This window comes from Chenopodium quinoa, unplaced genomic scaffold (assembly GCF_001683475.1).
Source record: "Chenopodium quinoa cultivar QQ74 unplaced genomic scaffold, ASM168347v1, whole genome shotgun sequence".
Taxonomy (NCBI): Eukaryota; Viridiplantae; Streptophyta; class Magnoliopsida; order Caryophyllales; family Amaranthaceae; genus Chenopodium; species Chenopodium quinoa.
In genome coordinates this window covers 5,672,515-5,688,375 of record NW_018745684.1, presented here as the reverse complement: position 1 = coordinate 5,688,375, position 15,861 = coordinate 5,672,515, and the positions used below count along the sequence as shown (strand labels likewise).

Genomic DNA, 15,861 nt, shown 5'->3' with positions numbered 1-15,861 from the left:
CGTGACAAAACTATTTACCAAACTAAGCTTCTAAGGTAAAACGCTGTCTCGGACAGCGTTTTATACCCTGATTTTTTTTAAAAAAAAATTCAATTTGTAAAACTCTGTCTCGGACAACGTTTTACATGTTGACTTTTTTCTTTTTAATTTTGTAATTTTTGATTTAAATTTTTTTTTAAAAAATATTTGAATATGTAAAACGCTGTCCCAGACAGCGTTTTACATATTGACTTTTTTTTTTAAAAAAAAAAACCAAATTTCTGATTAAAAAAAAAAAAAAAATAGTAAAACGCTGTCTGAGACAACTTTTCACTAACTTTTTTTTTTTATAATTTTTTTTAAAAAAATTACTCTACCACTCCTCACGTTCTCCATTGAAGCATACTCCATATTCTCCCTTGAAGCATACTCCACATTCTCCATTGAAGCAGCAAATTTCATACGAAGTAGTTCCTTCCTATCATTATAGGGTTCAGCAACGCATTAACAACCAAATTTGATTCCTCCAAAATTAGGCTCACAAAAATCACAAATTTTAGGGGAAAAAAAGGTCAATTTCATAGCTCTTTAATATTGACCGCAAATTCGATTCAAAAGTAAACTATGCTCGAAAAATCAGACACACCATCTTTCAATAATTGATCTTACCGTAAATAAAATTTGATGATAAACCCTGGAAGGCTGGAATGTTGTAATGGTTGTTGCTTCAATGGAGAACGTGGAGTATGCTTCAATGGAGAATGTTGTAATTGCTTCAATGGAGATCGTGGAGTACGCTTCAATGGAGAACGTGGTGTAATCAATGGAAACAGTGATTTCCTGTCCCTCTGTCAGTTGGATGGGCTTCAGAAATCCAATACGAATTTCAGGTCCCTTGGTGTCAAGCATAAGAGCATATAAGATCTGTGTTCTGCATAGCAATCTTGATATTTCAAAAGTCTGAGTATGTGATTTTTTTGTAAAAAAATAAAAATAAAATCAGTTAGTGAAACGCTTTTCACTAACTTTTAATTTATTTTTTTTTAATTCAAAAACTTGGTAATTTTTAATAAAAAAAAAGTCAATATGTAAAAATATTCAATTTTTTTTTTAGAAAATTTTAAATCAAAAATTACGAAATTAAAAAGAAAAAAGTCAACATGTAAAACATTTTATGCTAAAAGCTTAATTTGGTAAATAGTTTTGCCACGCATCCATTTTGCAAAATACTTTGCAAATAGGACTTAGTTTGGGAAAACATCCCAGCTTATTATGACTACTACAATTCTCCACTCATATTGGATTAAACTGATATAAGTGGATGCTCTTTGCAACATCAAATTCATTTCAATCGATTAAAATGATTTCAAAAAAGATCTAACTATAATACCAGCACCGTCAAATCATTTCCATTACTTGATTGGATACATAATTACATACACTTAGTTTTTCACGTTCATTTCCAAGGAAATTACATGACATATCCTCTACATCCATTACATTGAAAATTTATTTCAATTTTCACTCTTTATAAAACAACTCGGCCAATCTTTTATTAAATTACAACGCCCTGAAAAATCCGCTGATAACATGCAACAAAGGATGAGAGCAACTAATCTAATTTTGCAAAATGGCCACACCTTGTATGCAACTGTTTTGCACCTGCCCCCATTCATGATCTTCAGAACAGGCAAATATTGACGAGCAATTGATTCTGCCAACCGATAACATATCCTAGAGACTACAAAGTTCTCTTGCCAACATAAGCCTGATATACCCAAGCTATCAACTTACTCAGCCTGTAAGACAATCATTCACGCTACTGGTTCAATTTACATACTACAATTGGATCTGCTTGTTAATTTTCTGGATCATCGTCAGATGATGACAGTAAGAGCTCAATCATCGCATTACTAGAGGCTTCACTCTCATTGTTGACACTAGGTATTAATTTAACTGGAGAAATTAGCTTCACAAATTCCCTCAATTCTTCAAAGCTACAATGCTCACTGTAAGGTACTTCATACCTACATGTCACAGCATAGCAAAAACAGGTTTGAATATAGCTTACTCGTATGATATATTTAAGTTTTAAGAAAATATACAGTACAAGACAACACAATGGTGATATATTTTCAGATGCAAGAAATAAACATGTACTCATATCCACAAACCATGTCGTAGATCAGTGCAGTGTACTTGTTCATAGATACTGGTGCTACACTGCTACCACTCTACCAGCCTCCTAGATTTCAAATTTAAAAACTTTGAGCTAGTGAGATCTCTGACTCATTTGATGCATGGTTCATCTTATTGATCAAACGTCGGGCCGGGCTGGGCCAAGCTTCAGGTCGGAATTTTTGTGCCCAAACCCGTCCAAAATGGTTGGGCCGTGCAGGGCAGCCCTAAAAAATCAACTAAATATGCATAAAAATGCATTCCCAAACCCGCCCCCAAAAAATTTGGGCCGGGCGGGGCCCAGCCCGATTTCGGGCCAAAAAATTCTGCCCAAAATCGGGCCGGGTCATACTTGATAAGGTCTATTTTAACCTCTATGATCTAAAACCCCTATCTTGCAATGCACCCTCCAAAAACACTCTCCCCACCACCTTTTACCACATTCGAAATTTCAGTATTCAACCCCCCTCATAAAAATTAAAAATGCTCCCAGAGTCCCAAACTTCCAGTAACTCCACAGTCACTAAAAAGAAAGTACGCCTGAGGTTCTAGAACAGTTTGTGAAGAAAGTAAAATTGTACGAGGCATTGAATCTGGCTGATAATGGTGTCACAAATGAGGAGTAAGTTTATGCTCAAATAGTCAAATTGCATTAGTTGAATAGTATTTTATTCTTTTCAATGTTAACTTCATTATTGATTTTATGTAGACTTTTGCACTTAAACACTTATGGTCATTGCAAATTTGCAATTTGGGTCTACATCTTTCACACAGCCATTTTGGCAGGTCAACCAAAGTATGCCATGTTCTGTCTTGGTGGCTAAAATGTTAGGGATAGGTTGACAGAGGGGTATGCGAGGGAGGCTTTGGCACCCACCCCTTCATAGCTTATGTCTGCATCCACACAAAGGCCATAGCTAGATTGGCCATGATCATCTGGACAATGTTATAAAAATACGAAGTATTACCTTATAATAGTACCCTGCTGCCACCTTCTCCCTGCACGTCCTGCAGTTTTCTTCCCTTTACCAAAAGTCCAACCAGTGGGAGAAAAAGCAACTATTAGACTGAACCTTTCCTGTAAAAAAACACAGCCAAAAAAATCACCCAAAAAACAGTGAGTCAAGCAACCTTTCTTAAGTTCAATTCAAACTCAATGGGAAAGGGCATTAATTATCTGGTAAGATAACAGCATATAATTCAAAGAGAGCAGGTGTAACGTGTAAGTGAATCACACATATTTGGTCACTTACTGCATATTGACATGACAGTTGTTTCAACCGTTTGAAGCTTACAATTGTCCACATAGGTACAACATGTATGTTGCTCTCACGATCATTTAGTGTAAACCACTGCATATCTTCTGCTGGCAGCTCCAAGCACTCCAAGAGACGAAGTTTTGCAGCAGGAACATAGATCTTCTTGCGCAGGACACGAGCTGCTTCTAAAAAGACTCTCTCCTTCCCTATTCATGCAAATAAACAGGGATTAATGAGAGGAAGAGATGGAACACGAGAGATGAAGTTACCAAGAAAGATATCATACCAATTGTATAACTGCCAATTAGAAACAGGGTTTTGGAATTGAAAGATTCTGCTTGAATTGCTTCAATGATGAACTGCACAACCACCTCCTGCTTTGGAAAGTTGTACTGCCAGAGAGCCATTGAAAGAATTGTTTGTTAAAGCTATGTTATTTACATCAATTAACGTAAGTGGGATTCCTGGTGCTGGGTTCAGTTAGGCAAACACTATTTTTCCACAATGTATTTGTATTTCAGTGCTTTGAAATGAATGAATTGCACCAACAATCCAACATGATAAAAAGCCAAGGCATAGGCATAGTAGAAAATTCAATTGACTTTGCAAAGTGAACATAATTTTGTTTAGTTGGAGAAACTAACCTGCCAATGTAAAGTATATTCTATATAGAATCATAAAATATATTAAGGTATAAGAATATGGGATTCTAGCCTAGTAAAATATCATCACAGTATCACAGTAACAAGAAAATTTAGTATCACGAATTCCTTTCATATAGAAAATATTAACAAGATGATAAACAAACAAGTACTTGAAATACACCAATATATATCGTATATACAGTTAACAGATTGGCACTGTGTAGATCTAGGACAAACAATTTTAAAATGGGCCAAACGAGAAAGTAAGAAAGTTATAGTTGAGGAAATCAACAGGTTATTGAGCTAAATCTAGTTTATAGGACTCATTTATAGCTAAGGCTTATGAGGCTTCAATCAGTAGGAAGTAATAAAATGTAGCAATTAGAAGTTAAGATGAGATTGACCTCTATTAGAAGTAAGATTGTATGATGTAAAAGGTAAACTTAGGTGGTTCACTAGAAGAGAAAGCAGACCGAAAATAATATGGAGAGAGATAAGGTAATCTATCTAGCCTATATGTCATCAACCCAAGACCATGGATTCAGCCAATGAGCCTATATGTCATTAACCCAAATAAAGGAAGGTGTTAAACAGTCTAACTAGGATACAAGAATGCATTATCTGTCTTTAGAACATATTGCTTGTAAACAGATATAATACCTGGGGATCGCAGTATGTTGTATCAAGAATAAGGGTATCAATATGACATCCTAACTGAGAAGCACTCTTTGCCATTTCCTCATTGAACCGAAAATCACCAGTGTGCAAAACTGCCTGGACACATATGAAGAAGATTCTCAATTGATAACCAACAAAGACTACGAGAATTAAAAGCTAGCGACAATTCATGATTTAATTGGACTATACCTTACCGTTAGGAGGCTCAAAGAGTATAATTATGGAGCCTGGGCAGTGATTTGCATCATAACAAGTGACATCGATACCGGCAACACTTATTTTCTGGTTTAGGGGCATGACCTGCAATTTGTCCCATGGGATCCCAATTTTTGCATTTACGAGCTTTGCCGTTATCATGGAGCAATAAACTTTTCCATAAGAAAAGGATTTTGTCAGCCCTTGGTAATCTGCACACCAAATTATGATTTTCTGAAACATAAGTTGGCCCCAAGCACTGAATATCTCTGTCCCATAATAATATCTCACTGGACTATTTAACACGAATCTAACAAGCATTTCCCTATAGTGTTGTCTATCATTATAAAATAGATCAAATACCACATGATGAAATAATTCGACATAAAAATAATGTACTACTTCCATTTCATATTATTTGTAACATTTGCCAAAAATGGATGCTTTAAATTATTTGCAAAATGCTATCTTTCCATTTTAAGTTGTCATTTCTCTCTATTTCTCTCCTCATCACATGCATCTCTTTCTCTCTCCAATTAACAATCACAAACAAATTTTGCCTAGGAGTCTGTGCAACCCTCCAAAGTTGCAAATAATAAGAAACGGAGGTAGTACATGGAAAAGCCTGTTTTAATCACATATAAGATCTTAAATGACATTGGTGCATCAGTGACCGTGCATGTATATGATATAGCATAATCATAAATAATTGAACACAAGATGAGACAAACAATGGGATTGAGGATCTTTACTTTAGTGGAATTGCTCAGAACCTTAAGACACCAACATGCAAGACAGGCACTCGACAAAACCAAGTGTGGTGATGAACAATTAAGCTCAAAACATATTATCCTTGAAGAACGCTAGATAGGTAACTTACGGTCTAAGTGAAAATGTGTTAGAAACCAATGAGAACAATCACTCCGAAGGTTCCGAAATGCATCCTGCAGAAAATAAGAGCCTGTTAAAAAATACCTGCAGAAATTCTGAAAGCATAGTTGAATAATCCAGTATTTTCAGAGGGATTGAGTATGATCGTCAACAAATAACAGAAACCTAAACAAAAAAAAAAGCTAAAAAACTTCATTGACACGGACAAATAATCATGAATTATTGAAAACTTAGTAGAGAAAACTGAGTTTATAAGAATTACCACTCGAAATGGTGTTCCTGGAATACAACACCATGGAGGAACAACCTTATTTTTTCCCTTGGGGCCACTCTTAGCTGGAATCTTCTTCTGCCGAGGGACTGATTTAGCTGTTTCCATCTGCTGTCTTGAATTTGGCAATTTTTTCTTCACCCCGGAAGGGCTTGAAAAATATTCTGTAATCAGCTTGTTCATGGTTGGCTTCTTAGTCACATCAACCAAACATTCAGAATCACCATTTCCCTGTTCTTCAGGACCGTTGTCTTTCCTGAGATGTTTGAGACTCTGCAGAATCTTCTTTCTGGGACCAAGTGCATTTATACCTATAGCGATAAGATCCTGCAATGAATAAACATCAAATTTGGTTACTTAAGAACAGGACTGTATAAATAATACAATAATATAGGAACTATTCTTTCTAGTCACAACCAAGTTATAATTCCCTAGGTCACAAAATCAAATTCTAACCCGACAGTTACAAAAAAATGTGGCATAAAGCTAAGCAATAGGTTTCCATTGCACACCTAAAGATCTGACTAGTATCTGGTGACCCTGGTCCTTATTAGGATGAAACTAAGACAGTCAAACAGATGCCAGTGCTGTACTGTCCCAAACAACACCTCGACCTAGGCCCAACCTGGCCATTTGCTGGACATGCCTTTGGGAAGTGAGAAAATTGCTTGGACTTAGTAGTATAGATGATTCATGTGTTTATAATGTTTAAATAATTATAACAATAACTTTTAACCTTTTGAAACAAAGTCACCGAGTAATTATTTCTATTGTATTGGAAAGTTAGATATATAACATATATTTGTCATAAGGTGATATTATATTTTACAAGGATTTTTAAGTGTTAAGCCACTTTTGTGCCGCCAACCAAGCCTCATGCTATACCGTACCAATTCCCTAAGCCTTAGCCCACCACAGGTTGGACCATGCCATAATAGCGTTCTGTTGAACAGTGCTTTGCGCTAGCCCAGCACAATGCTATTTATATCCTTACCATCCACAAAAAAAAAAACTTAACTCCTATTGTTTACTATAGATCAGAAGTGGCCTAACAAAGTATACCTCCTCAGTTAGCCATTGCAGGGATTCCCAGTCGATTTCATGTTGAATGAAAGCTGCTTCATATTTGGAAAGATCCAGACTGTGTAGCCATTTTATGACTGAAGCCACAGCAGTGGCTTGTTCGGGGGCTTGTTCGGAAGATGGAACAGAAGGCTTGTCAGAACATTGTGAAGTTTGTTTCTTTGCACCGCCTGGAGAATTTTCCTGTAACAAATCTACAATTTTTAAAACATAGTTTGATGAGAGTGTCACACTGTCACCGCATTTAAAAAGAATTATGAAGGCTTAGAAAAAATTATGCATGGAGGAGTTGCTAGTTAAAAAAGGTGTGGTGACGCAAGTCATCAACACATGCACAATATGACCATTCTCACTCCCTCCATTTGAACTATATTAGTAGGTAGGACTTTAATATAAAAAATAAAATAGAAAACAATACATGAGACAGCAGTAGTATCAAGCTACTGTACCTACTAGGATTAGAAGGGATCAACAATTGTTCTACTAAATATATTGCTTGAGACTAAGTTCGTCATCAACAAGATGTCCAATCTAATCAAGCGCTATGATAAAAGAACATATTGTTGGAAACTAGACAAGTTGCATAGCATGAAAATAAAAAATTTCTTAATCTCATAGCAGTAGTTTGATTAAGCATAGGCACTTGCAAAATAAATGGAGGCAATTGCTAGATACTACTCATAGCTATACTGCCTATATATCAGCTTCACCCTTCAGATTAAGATATATTTCTACGTTAATGAATCCAAACATTCTCACCAAGTTTTAGAAGAGGAATCTCCTTAAGTACAAGAAAGTTGGCAAAGTGCAAAGTTTTGGGATCTAAACAAACTACAGAGATATCTTCTTTAAAGTAAAATGAGATTTTCAACAGATCATTTCACAAGAGCCACATCATAAAGATGAATTCAAATAGGGGCAAAATGAGAATATCTTGGTTTATATGAATAGTTATGACTTATGAGGTAAACTCAGAGGAAAATATGGTTTAAGAAGTGAAATTATACATCTCTTGACATCTACTTGTAAATGACAAACAAGTCCATATACATCTTTTGTGCTTTTCTCTAGCTTATTATTTGTACTTCCTCCATTTTTTATTAGATGCATCACTTTCTAAAAATGGAAGTTTCAATTCTAAATTTCTAATGCATCAATTTCCCTTTTAGTTAATAAATTCTTTATATCTCTCTTCTACCACAAGGACCCTCTTTATTTTTTCTCTTTATCTCTCTCTACTCCAATAATTATCTAGGAGTCCACAATTACAAAAGTGACGCAACTAAAAAAACGGAATAAGTATCTATTACTAAACTCATTAAATATGCTTGTTAAGCACATCCTTTAGACCAAATCTATTCGATACAAACAGAAGATCTTCAAAAATGTTAATCAATACAAAAGGAAGATCTACATAAAATTACAAGATAAAAGGCTCTTACACAATGAATTGTCAAAGCCTGGCCAAGCTTTATACATTATCGATTCAAAGTATTTTAAATATAGCAACTAATAACTTAATAAGTCAGGCTTAAAACACAAATTAACATCTGAACAAAAGTAAGGGCTTAAATTACTAACCTTTGGTGTGACAAAATTGTCAAGACAACCATTAGCATGACATTGCCTAGATTCTTCATCCCATTGCAAAATGTCAACCCCACACAAGGGACACACCAATGCAGGGTCAGGATCATGAGGGTTAAAATCATCTTCTTCAGAGCACAACCTCATTAACACACCAAATTGGGTGTTAGATTCAAAGTCCTCGTCGTCCTCATCATCACAGCCACCGATATTTTGTCCATGCCCATCTCCATTTCTAACAGACAATGATGAGGAAGACAACAACCTGGACTCAATGGAATGAGATTTGACAGAAACATGCCCACCACTACCATAATCAGGACTACTAAGTTGACAAGGAGATTTGCAAGGGTAATCGGAATTTTCGAGTATCACTGAATCTAACTCATCAAGACTGCTACCGAAGCAGGAATCCAACCATTGAGTACTTGAGTCTGTGTCTCCAGATGTCGAAATAGGCTTACTCTGAATATCTAATGAAGGACAACACCCGCCTTGTGTTCGATAAAATGGCTCAATGAATTCACCTATCCCCTTACAAGTTGGTAAGGTTGGGGAAATGTTTTCCTTTCCAGGAAACGAAAATGGTTTTTGGCTCTTCACCGTCTTCGAAACCGATAATTTCTCCTTGAATATACCCAAAAAAAAAAACCAATAAATTAACCAAAAAGAATTATGTACAATAACAATCTTCCTACCTCCTATAACCTTGACTCATCAGTTACACCAACATAACAAAAACCCTAAAAAATATAAAAGCTACAAAATCTTCAATAAAAACAGCAATATAATCTCAATACAAGATATACTAGCAGCAAAAGGGAAAATTGAAACAGTAAATTACAGAATTATAGCCCCAAATCATATATAATAATTAATAAATTGAAATGACATTAAACAACCCAAAAAAACCCTAATTAAACAAGGGTTTCCAGCACCTATGCTTTTGAACCATATACATAAAATGAAACCCTAAAAGTTTGAAAAATTGAAACAATTATGATAAAAATATAAGTTGTGATCAGGAAAAAATTAGAAGACTTACATGATTATTATCGGGAGTAGAACTCAAAGAAACACTTGGACGCTTTTTGCCAATCATCAATTTGATTTTGAGCAGAGATGACAGAGAAAGAGGAGAGAGATTGAGAGAGAAAGGGGTAGCAGAAGATTAGTAGGGTTGTTTTGGTTCAAATTTTTGAGGTGTTTTTTGGTGGGAACAATCAAAAGTTTGATTTATTTAAAGCGCGAATTACAAAAGTAAAACCTTAAATTATTGTATACTCCCTTCGTTTCTAATTTTTACACCATTTAACTTTTTACCTTCTTCAAAACTCGTTTAAAATATTATGAGTACTCAATTAACAGGTCCGGTTCCGGGTCAGACCTGAAAAATCAGGTCCGGTCCGGGTTTGGACCTGAATGGACCTGTTTTGTGTCTTTTTCGTTTTTTTTTTTTTAATACAAAACCTGTTGGACCTGCATATGGACCTGTTTTGTGATTTTTAGACCTGTTGCATAATTTAATAATTACATACAAACCAAAATTATCAATTACAAAACTACATAAAGTCTATAAAGTCCCGATTCTCAAACACCAAAAATACAAATGAGTCCACCGAAAATACAAATAAGTCCACGAAAACTCATAAAATTACATAAATTCTCTTAAGTCTCAACTCTAAGTACTAGAAATACATAAATTCTCCAACGAGTTGTTTTCCCTTTGATCGCGTGATTCACACTAATGAGTCCACGAAAACAACTTCATCGTCTACATCGTTAGATTCACCACGTTGCACCTCTAAATAAAATACAATATAGAATATATTAATGATTGATAACAATGAAATAATAAATTTGGTGTAACAAAATTTCAAATACATAAATTATTACTACCTTTCTCTATTTCCTCTAACTCTTTCAAATTTTCTTCCACATCAACAATTGGCACTTCCTTAGCTCTAAGCCAATCTTGTGTGCAAAGTAACGCTTGAACCATCTTCAATACAAAAATATTACACAAATATGTATAAACAAAGTCATATTAAGATATAAACAAACTTGATTTTATAAAATAAAAAGATAACGATGCATTACCTTAGGAGTTAAAGAACTCCGAAATGGATCTAGAGTACGACCTCCCGTACTAAAAGCAGATTCCGATGCAACGGTCGACAATGGGATGGCTAGTATGTCACGTGCCATGCGATTAAGAATCACATAACGCTGACCATTCTTACCCCACCATGTCAATGCATCTTGTTCTTCCTCCTCCGGCCCTAATTGATCATTTAAGTACCTATCCAACTCACTTATCGCATACCCACTTGTCCCCTTCAATCGTTTTGCTCTTTCTTTTAGTTTCCTCACATAATCGGAACCCACTCCTTTACTATTATCAATATCCATTGACATATTATCTCCACAATCTGGAATATTAGAAGTAGCATACATTTTTCTATATTCCTCAAATAAAGAGTAAGCGAACTCCTTCACATCATTAGCAAGTTTTGTACCCTTTTCCGGTCCATGCATATCCGTTAGTGTCAATTCAACAATGACCATCTTAGAGTGAGGGTCGAGAAGAAGAGCAACATAAATGAACTTATTCATCTTATCCACATCCCCCCAATACTTATCAAACTTTTTTTTCATTGCAATGGCCATAGCTTGAAAATTCAAGTCCTCACTTTGTTCCCAATTATTCAACATATCATACATAGAAGCAATTTCTCCTAAACCTTTATTAGCTGTCACATAATGGGAACCAGAAATTCGTTTAGTTAACAGATAAAACCCCTCTAGAAACAAAACCAACCTCTCCACTTTTTCCCAATCTTCGGGTTCGGGAGGCCTTTCATTGTCATTCAAATCCTCTCCATCAGGAAGAGATAACCCACTAAAAACACGTCGAAACTTCAAAGCCGTTTCCAACATTATGTATGTGGAGTTCCAACGAGTGGGGACATCAAAGGATAAAGAAGATTTTGAATCTATGTTTGCTTTTTGCACAAGATCTTTGAATCTAAGTATTCTTGCAGGGGAATTCTTAACATATTTCACAGCATTTCTAACTCTATCAATGCACACACCATGTTCTCTAATACCATCCCACACAATTAAATTAATGATATGAGCAATGCATCTAACATGAAGATTTTTTCCATCATTTATACATCCTGTTCTTCTAACCATTCTACTCAAGTGTGCACAAGCAACATCATTTGAAGAAGCATTATCAACAGTGACAGTAAAAAGTTTATCATCAATACCCCAATACTCTAAACATGCCTCAACTGCTTTTCCAATAGCCTCTCCTTTATGACTAGAAATTGGACAAAAATTTATGATCTTTTTATTCAATTTCCAGTCATTATCAATGAAATGAGCTGTAAGACACATATAATTAATTCTTTGTATTGAAGTCCAAGTATCAGTGGTCACAGAAATTCTTTGACATGTCTTAAACATTTCTCTCAATTTCTCTTTTTCACTATAATACAACTTTAAACAATCACGAGCAATGGTAACACGAGATGGAATGTGAAATTGTGGACATGCAACTTGCACAAAGTGCCTAAAACCGGGTTTTTCCACATGCTTAAATGGTAACTCATCAACAATAATCATGTGAATCAATGCCTCTCTAACATCATTCAAGTTAATAATCCTACTCCCACACTTTAATTCACTACTCTCATGTTCTTGATCAAAATACAATTTAGTTTGCTTTTCTTTGCCCTTTTCTTTTTCTATATTAATAGGATTACCGAGACATGATTCTGCATGGTTTTTAACATTTTTTGAACCATTAAGATTACCATCAGCAGCAAAAGTTTTAGGACAGAACTTACATTCAGCTCGTAGTTTTCCATTCTCGACGTACTCTAAGTAATATTTCCAATACTCAGCTTTCCTCTTACTTTTTCTGTTCCATATATATTCCCGCCCCGCTTTTAGCTTCTTATCAGGAGGCAAAGTAGATTGCAATTCTTCCATATCCTTTTCAGAAAGTGGCTGTGACGTTTGTTCAGAAAAAGAAGCAGACCGTTTGGATTGAGAGCTCTCCATCTACAATATAATTATATACAATATAAGTAATTTTAAAGTAACAATTATATACACATACCATTTTATAAAAAAATTTAAGAGCAACTTACATTGCAAGAATAAGAATCCGTGGCTCCTTGACTTCCTTCACTCCCTGCAAGAATAAAAACAAAAATAAGAACCCCTGAACTACACACAGGTTAGCCAACTTATTTAATCTTAATAATCTGAGTTCATACTTTTAGCAGCCTAGCAGGAATAAACACAAATTTTAAAGTATAAGTTAGCTTAAAAAGTGTCCATATATACACATTAGAAATATCAATACTAGGTAAATAGCGTATATGATACGGAGTATGAGTTAGTTTAATAAGTGCAAGTCCATTCATTATTCATTAGAAAACCAAACAATGATTAATATAATGAATCACTAGTTCACTACTCATCCAAAAAATTTCTCAACGATCAAAATTTATTACGAAGTAGTAAGTTACTAAGTTGTGCCGCATTATGTTGGATCAATTTGCAGGTTGGTTAAAAATAAATAAATAAATAAAAAACAGCCCCATCCCTTACCCTTACCCTACCCAGATCCACCACTGCCCACACCCCTGCTCACCACCCCAACCCACCCCACCCCACCCCACTGCCATCCCTTAACCCTTAACCCCCACACACCAGAACCGTACCACTGTAACCCCACCATAACCCCACCCCAACCCACCCTACCACCCCAACCCATAATTCAAGTGGAGACATATATTACCTTGAATAACTTATACTTTAGGAATAAACACAAATTTTCGCACTAAATTAATCTTAATAATCATAATAAACACAAAATTTCGAACTAAATTTCGCACTTGAACCCTAAACCCTAAACTTCTTAATTCTTATGAACCCTAAACTCAAAAAAACCAAAAAAAAAAAAAAAACAGAAATTCGAAAGAGATGAACTAAAAATAAGAAATTCAACATGCAAACATCAAACAATCATTAAAAGCAATTGAAAAATTTGAAACAAGAATAAACATATAAATTCTCACACTTAAATTTATTATTTCGAATTAAAAATACCAAAATTATAAGCAAATACTTACCAGATATTATCGGTGTGCATCTCCTGAGAGAATGAGGGAGGTGTCGGCAGTGGGCGGTGGCCGGAGCGAGTTGGGACAGCCGCGTTGAGAAGTTGAGATTGAGGGAGGCTGAGAGAATCAGTTTGGGCTTAGGGAGTTAGGGTTAGAACTTAAAAATATGAAAGAGATTGAGGGAGGCTGAGAGAATCAGATATTTTCTTTTTTTTGTTGTTTTTTTTTTTTTTTTTAATTACGATTTTCCCGGGTTTCAGGTGCGGACCTGAAAACCCCGGGTTTGGACCGGGTCCGGACCGGGACCGGGAACCTGGATTTTTAAGAACCGGGACCGGACCTGAATCAACAGGTCCGGGTCAGGTCCGGTCCGGTTTCAGGTCCGGGCCAATTTTTGTACACCCCTACCCCCTACATGTTTTAAGAATTAGGTGAAGATTATCATAATAAATTCAGCGATGAGGGATTGAGGGAATGAGGGAAGGGTAGGAGAGCGGAGTATTAAATCTCATCTTAATCTTAATTTTCTTGTGAGTTACTTCTCTTAGCTGTACATATGACATAACATAAATCAAATCGATAAGGGATACCTGCTACAATTAGGAGTGTAAATGAGCGGAGCTGGGTCGACTGAGTACTACCTTGTTCATTTCAAGTTCATTTCGCTTAGGCGAGCCTAAGCACATAACAAAACCGAACTTTCAAGCGAGCTCAAAAATATGTTCAATAATAATGTACACTTTCAAGCAAGTTTGAGCACCATTTTTATTTTGATCATTACCATGTGTCCATGTATAGTACTAAGACTGTAATAGCTTAACTAACATGCCATATTCAGCCTACTACTATTCAGAAAATGTCTACTTCTTCCATTTTTGATCTTCCTATTTATTATTCATGTGATCAAAATTATAAAACTTTGATTGTATGTTGTAATTACTTAAGATAAAAAGTTATCATATGAGATACTATCCGATTTGTTGCAATTTGTATTTTCATATATTTACTAATACAAAATTAAAGATATTACAGTAATAGTCAAATTTGCACATTAAAAACAGTGCAAAACACAAATAGAAAGATAAAAATAGAATGAAAGGACACCAAACTTCTATATAAAGCTCAAGTAGTGCCCATACTGCATTACTGCCCAACGCAAGCCTTTAACTAGCACCGTCAAATCTAACTTACATACACAATACAGAGTACTGGATGTTAAAAGTCTCACATTTATCAAGGACCGGTTCGAAGGTGTAGTTTTAGTACCATTTACATTCACATTCTGCTTTCAGATTTCATTCTTCAAGCACCTTGCTGGGATTGTAACAAAAGCTGACTACACAGCTATGAGAACAGGCTTCATTTTGGTAATTGTTATCAAGTCTTTACAAATAGAGCGAATAATTGGTTTTAACTACACTTCATATCGATAGAACAAGATTCTTACGTGGAGAACCCCTCCTGAGTAAGGAGGAAATCCACAGTCCCGATGTCCAGATCAGTATGTTTAAAAGATTAATGACAATCACTATAATTATGTTCATCTTAAGTAGAAAAAAGCTGTCAAAGTAGACAAAGTGCAACTAAAGGTCTTCCTCGTTTAAAGCTGCTACTTCCTTTAAAAAAAAAATAAATTAATTTGAAGCTGCTACTTTCTAGCTTCTAAAATCTACTGCATAGTTCTTTCTTTATGAATTTGGGATTCGGGGAGATCATCCTAACATGTATTAATTGTGTTGTTTCGTTAATAAAGATGGGAAGCTCATACAATAAGGAGGCTATGGAAAGATATAGCACTGGGTTTAACAGACCTAATGCCACTGCTGCAGACCGGACTGCAGAAGGAGCCGATGCAGCATCATCAATTGAGATGGCCAATCACCAGGAACAAGATTGAATTCTTTCAAACTGCAATCATTATGCGTGACTAATTGTAAGCCACCTATAAATAC

General features: G+C 35.4%; 1 protein-coding gene across 1 annotated transcript; it reads right to left on the bottom strand.

Annotated features, from left to right (window-relative positions):
* Window positions 1-1,358: 1,358 nt before the first annotated feature.
* On the bottom strand, window positions 1,359-10,077 carry LOC110717853 (DNA cross-link repair protein SNM1-like). The gene is made up of 11 exons (XM_021896636.1): window positions 9,811-10,077; window positions 8,760-9,392; window positions 7,158-7,361; window positions 6,087-6,422; window positions 5,814-5,877; window positions 4,928-5,145; window positions 4,721-4,834; window positions 3,703-3,808; window positions 3,411-3,622; window positions 3,126-3,235; window positions 1,359-2,006 (listed from the first exon to the last, which is right to left on the bottom strand). Exons 1-11 carry the CDS (start codon window positions 9,865-9,867, stop codon window positions 1,838-1,840), a joined length of 2,223 nt encoding a protein of 740 aa, XP_021752328.1. The 5' UTR covers window positions 9,868-10,077; the 3' UTR covers window positions 1,359-1,837.
* Between the last annotated feature and the right edge of the window lie 5,784 nt (window positions 10,078-15,861).

Coding starts and splice junctions, on each gene's coding strand:
- LOC110717853 (XM_021896636.1), bottom strand. CDS start 9,867: ATGATTGGCAAAAAGCGTCCAAGTGTTTCTTTGAGTTCTACTCCCGAT. Junction 5,146..5,813: donor AACACATTTTCACTTAGACC/GTAAGTTACCTA, acceptor TTTGGTGTGCAG/ATTACCAAGGGCTGACAAAA. Junction 3,623..3,702: donor AATTGGCAGTTATACAATTG/GTATGATATCTT, acceptor TTGCATGAATAG/GGAAGGAGAGAGTCTTTTTA.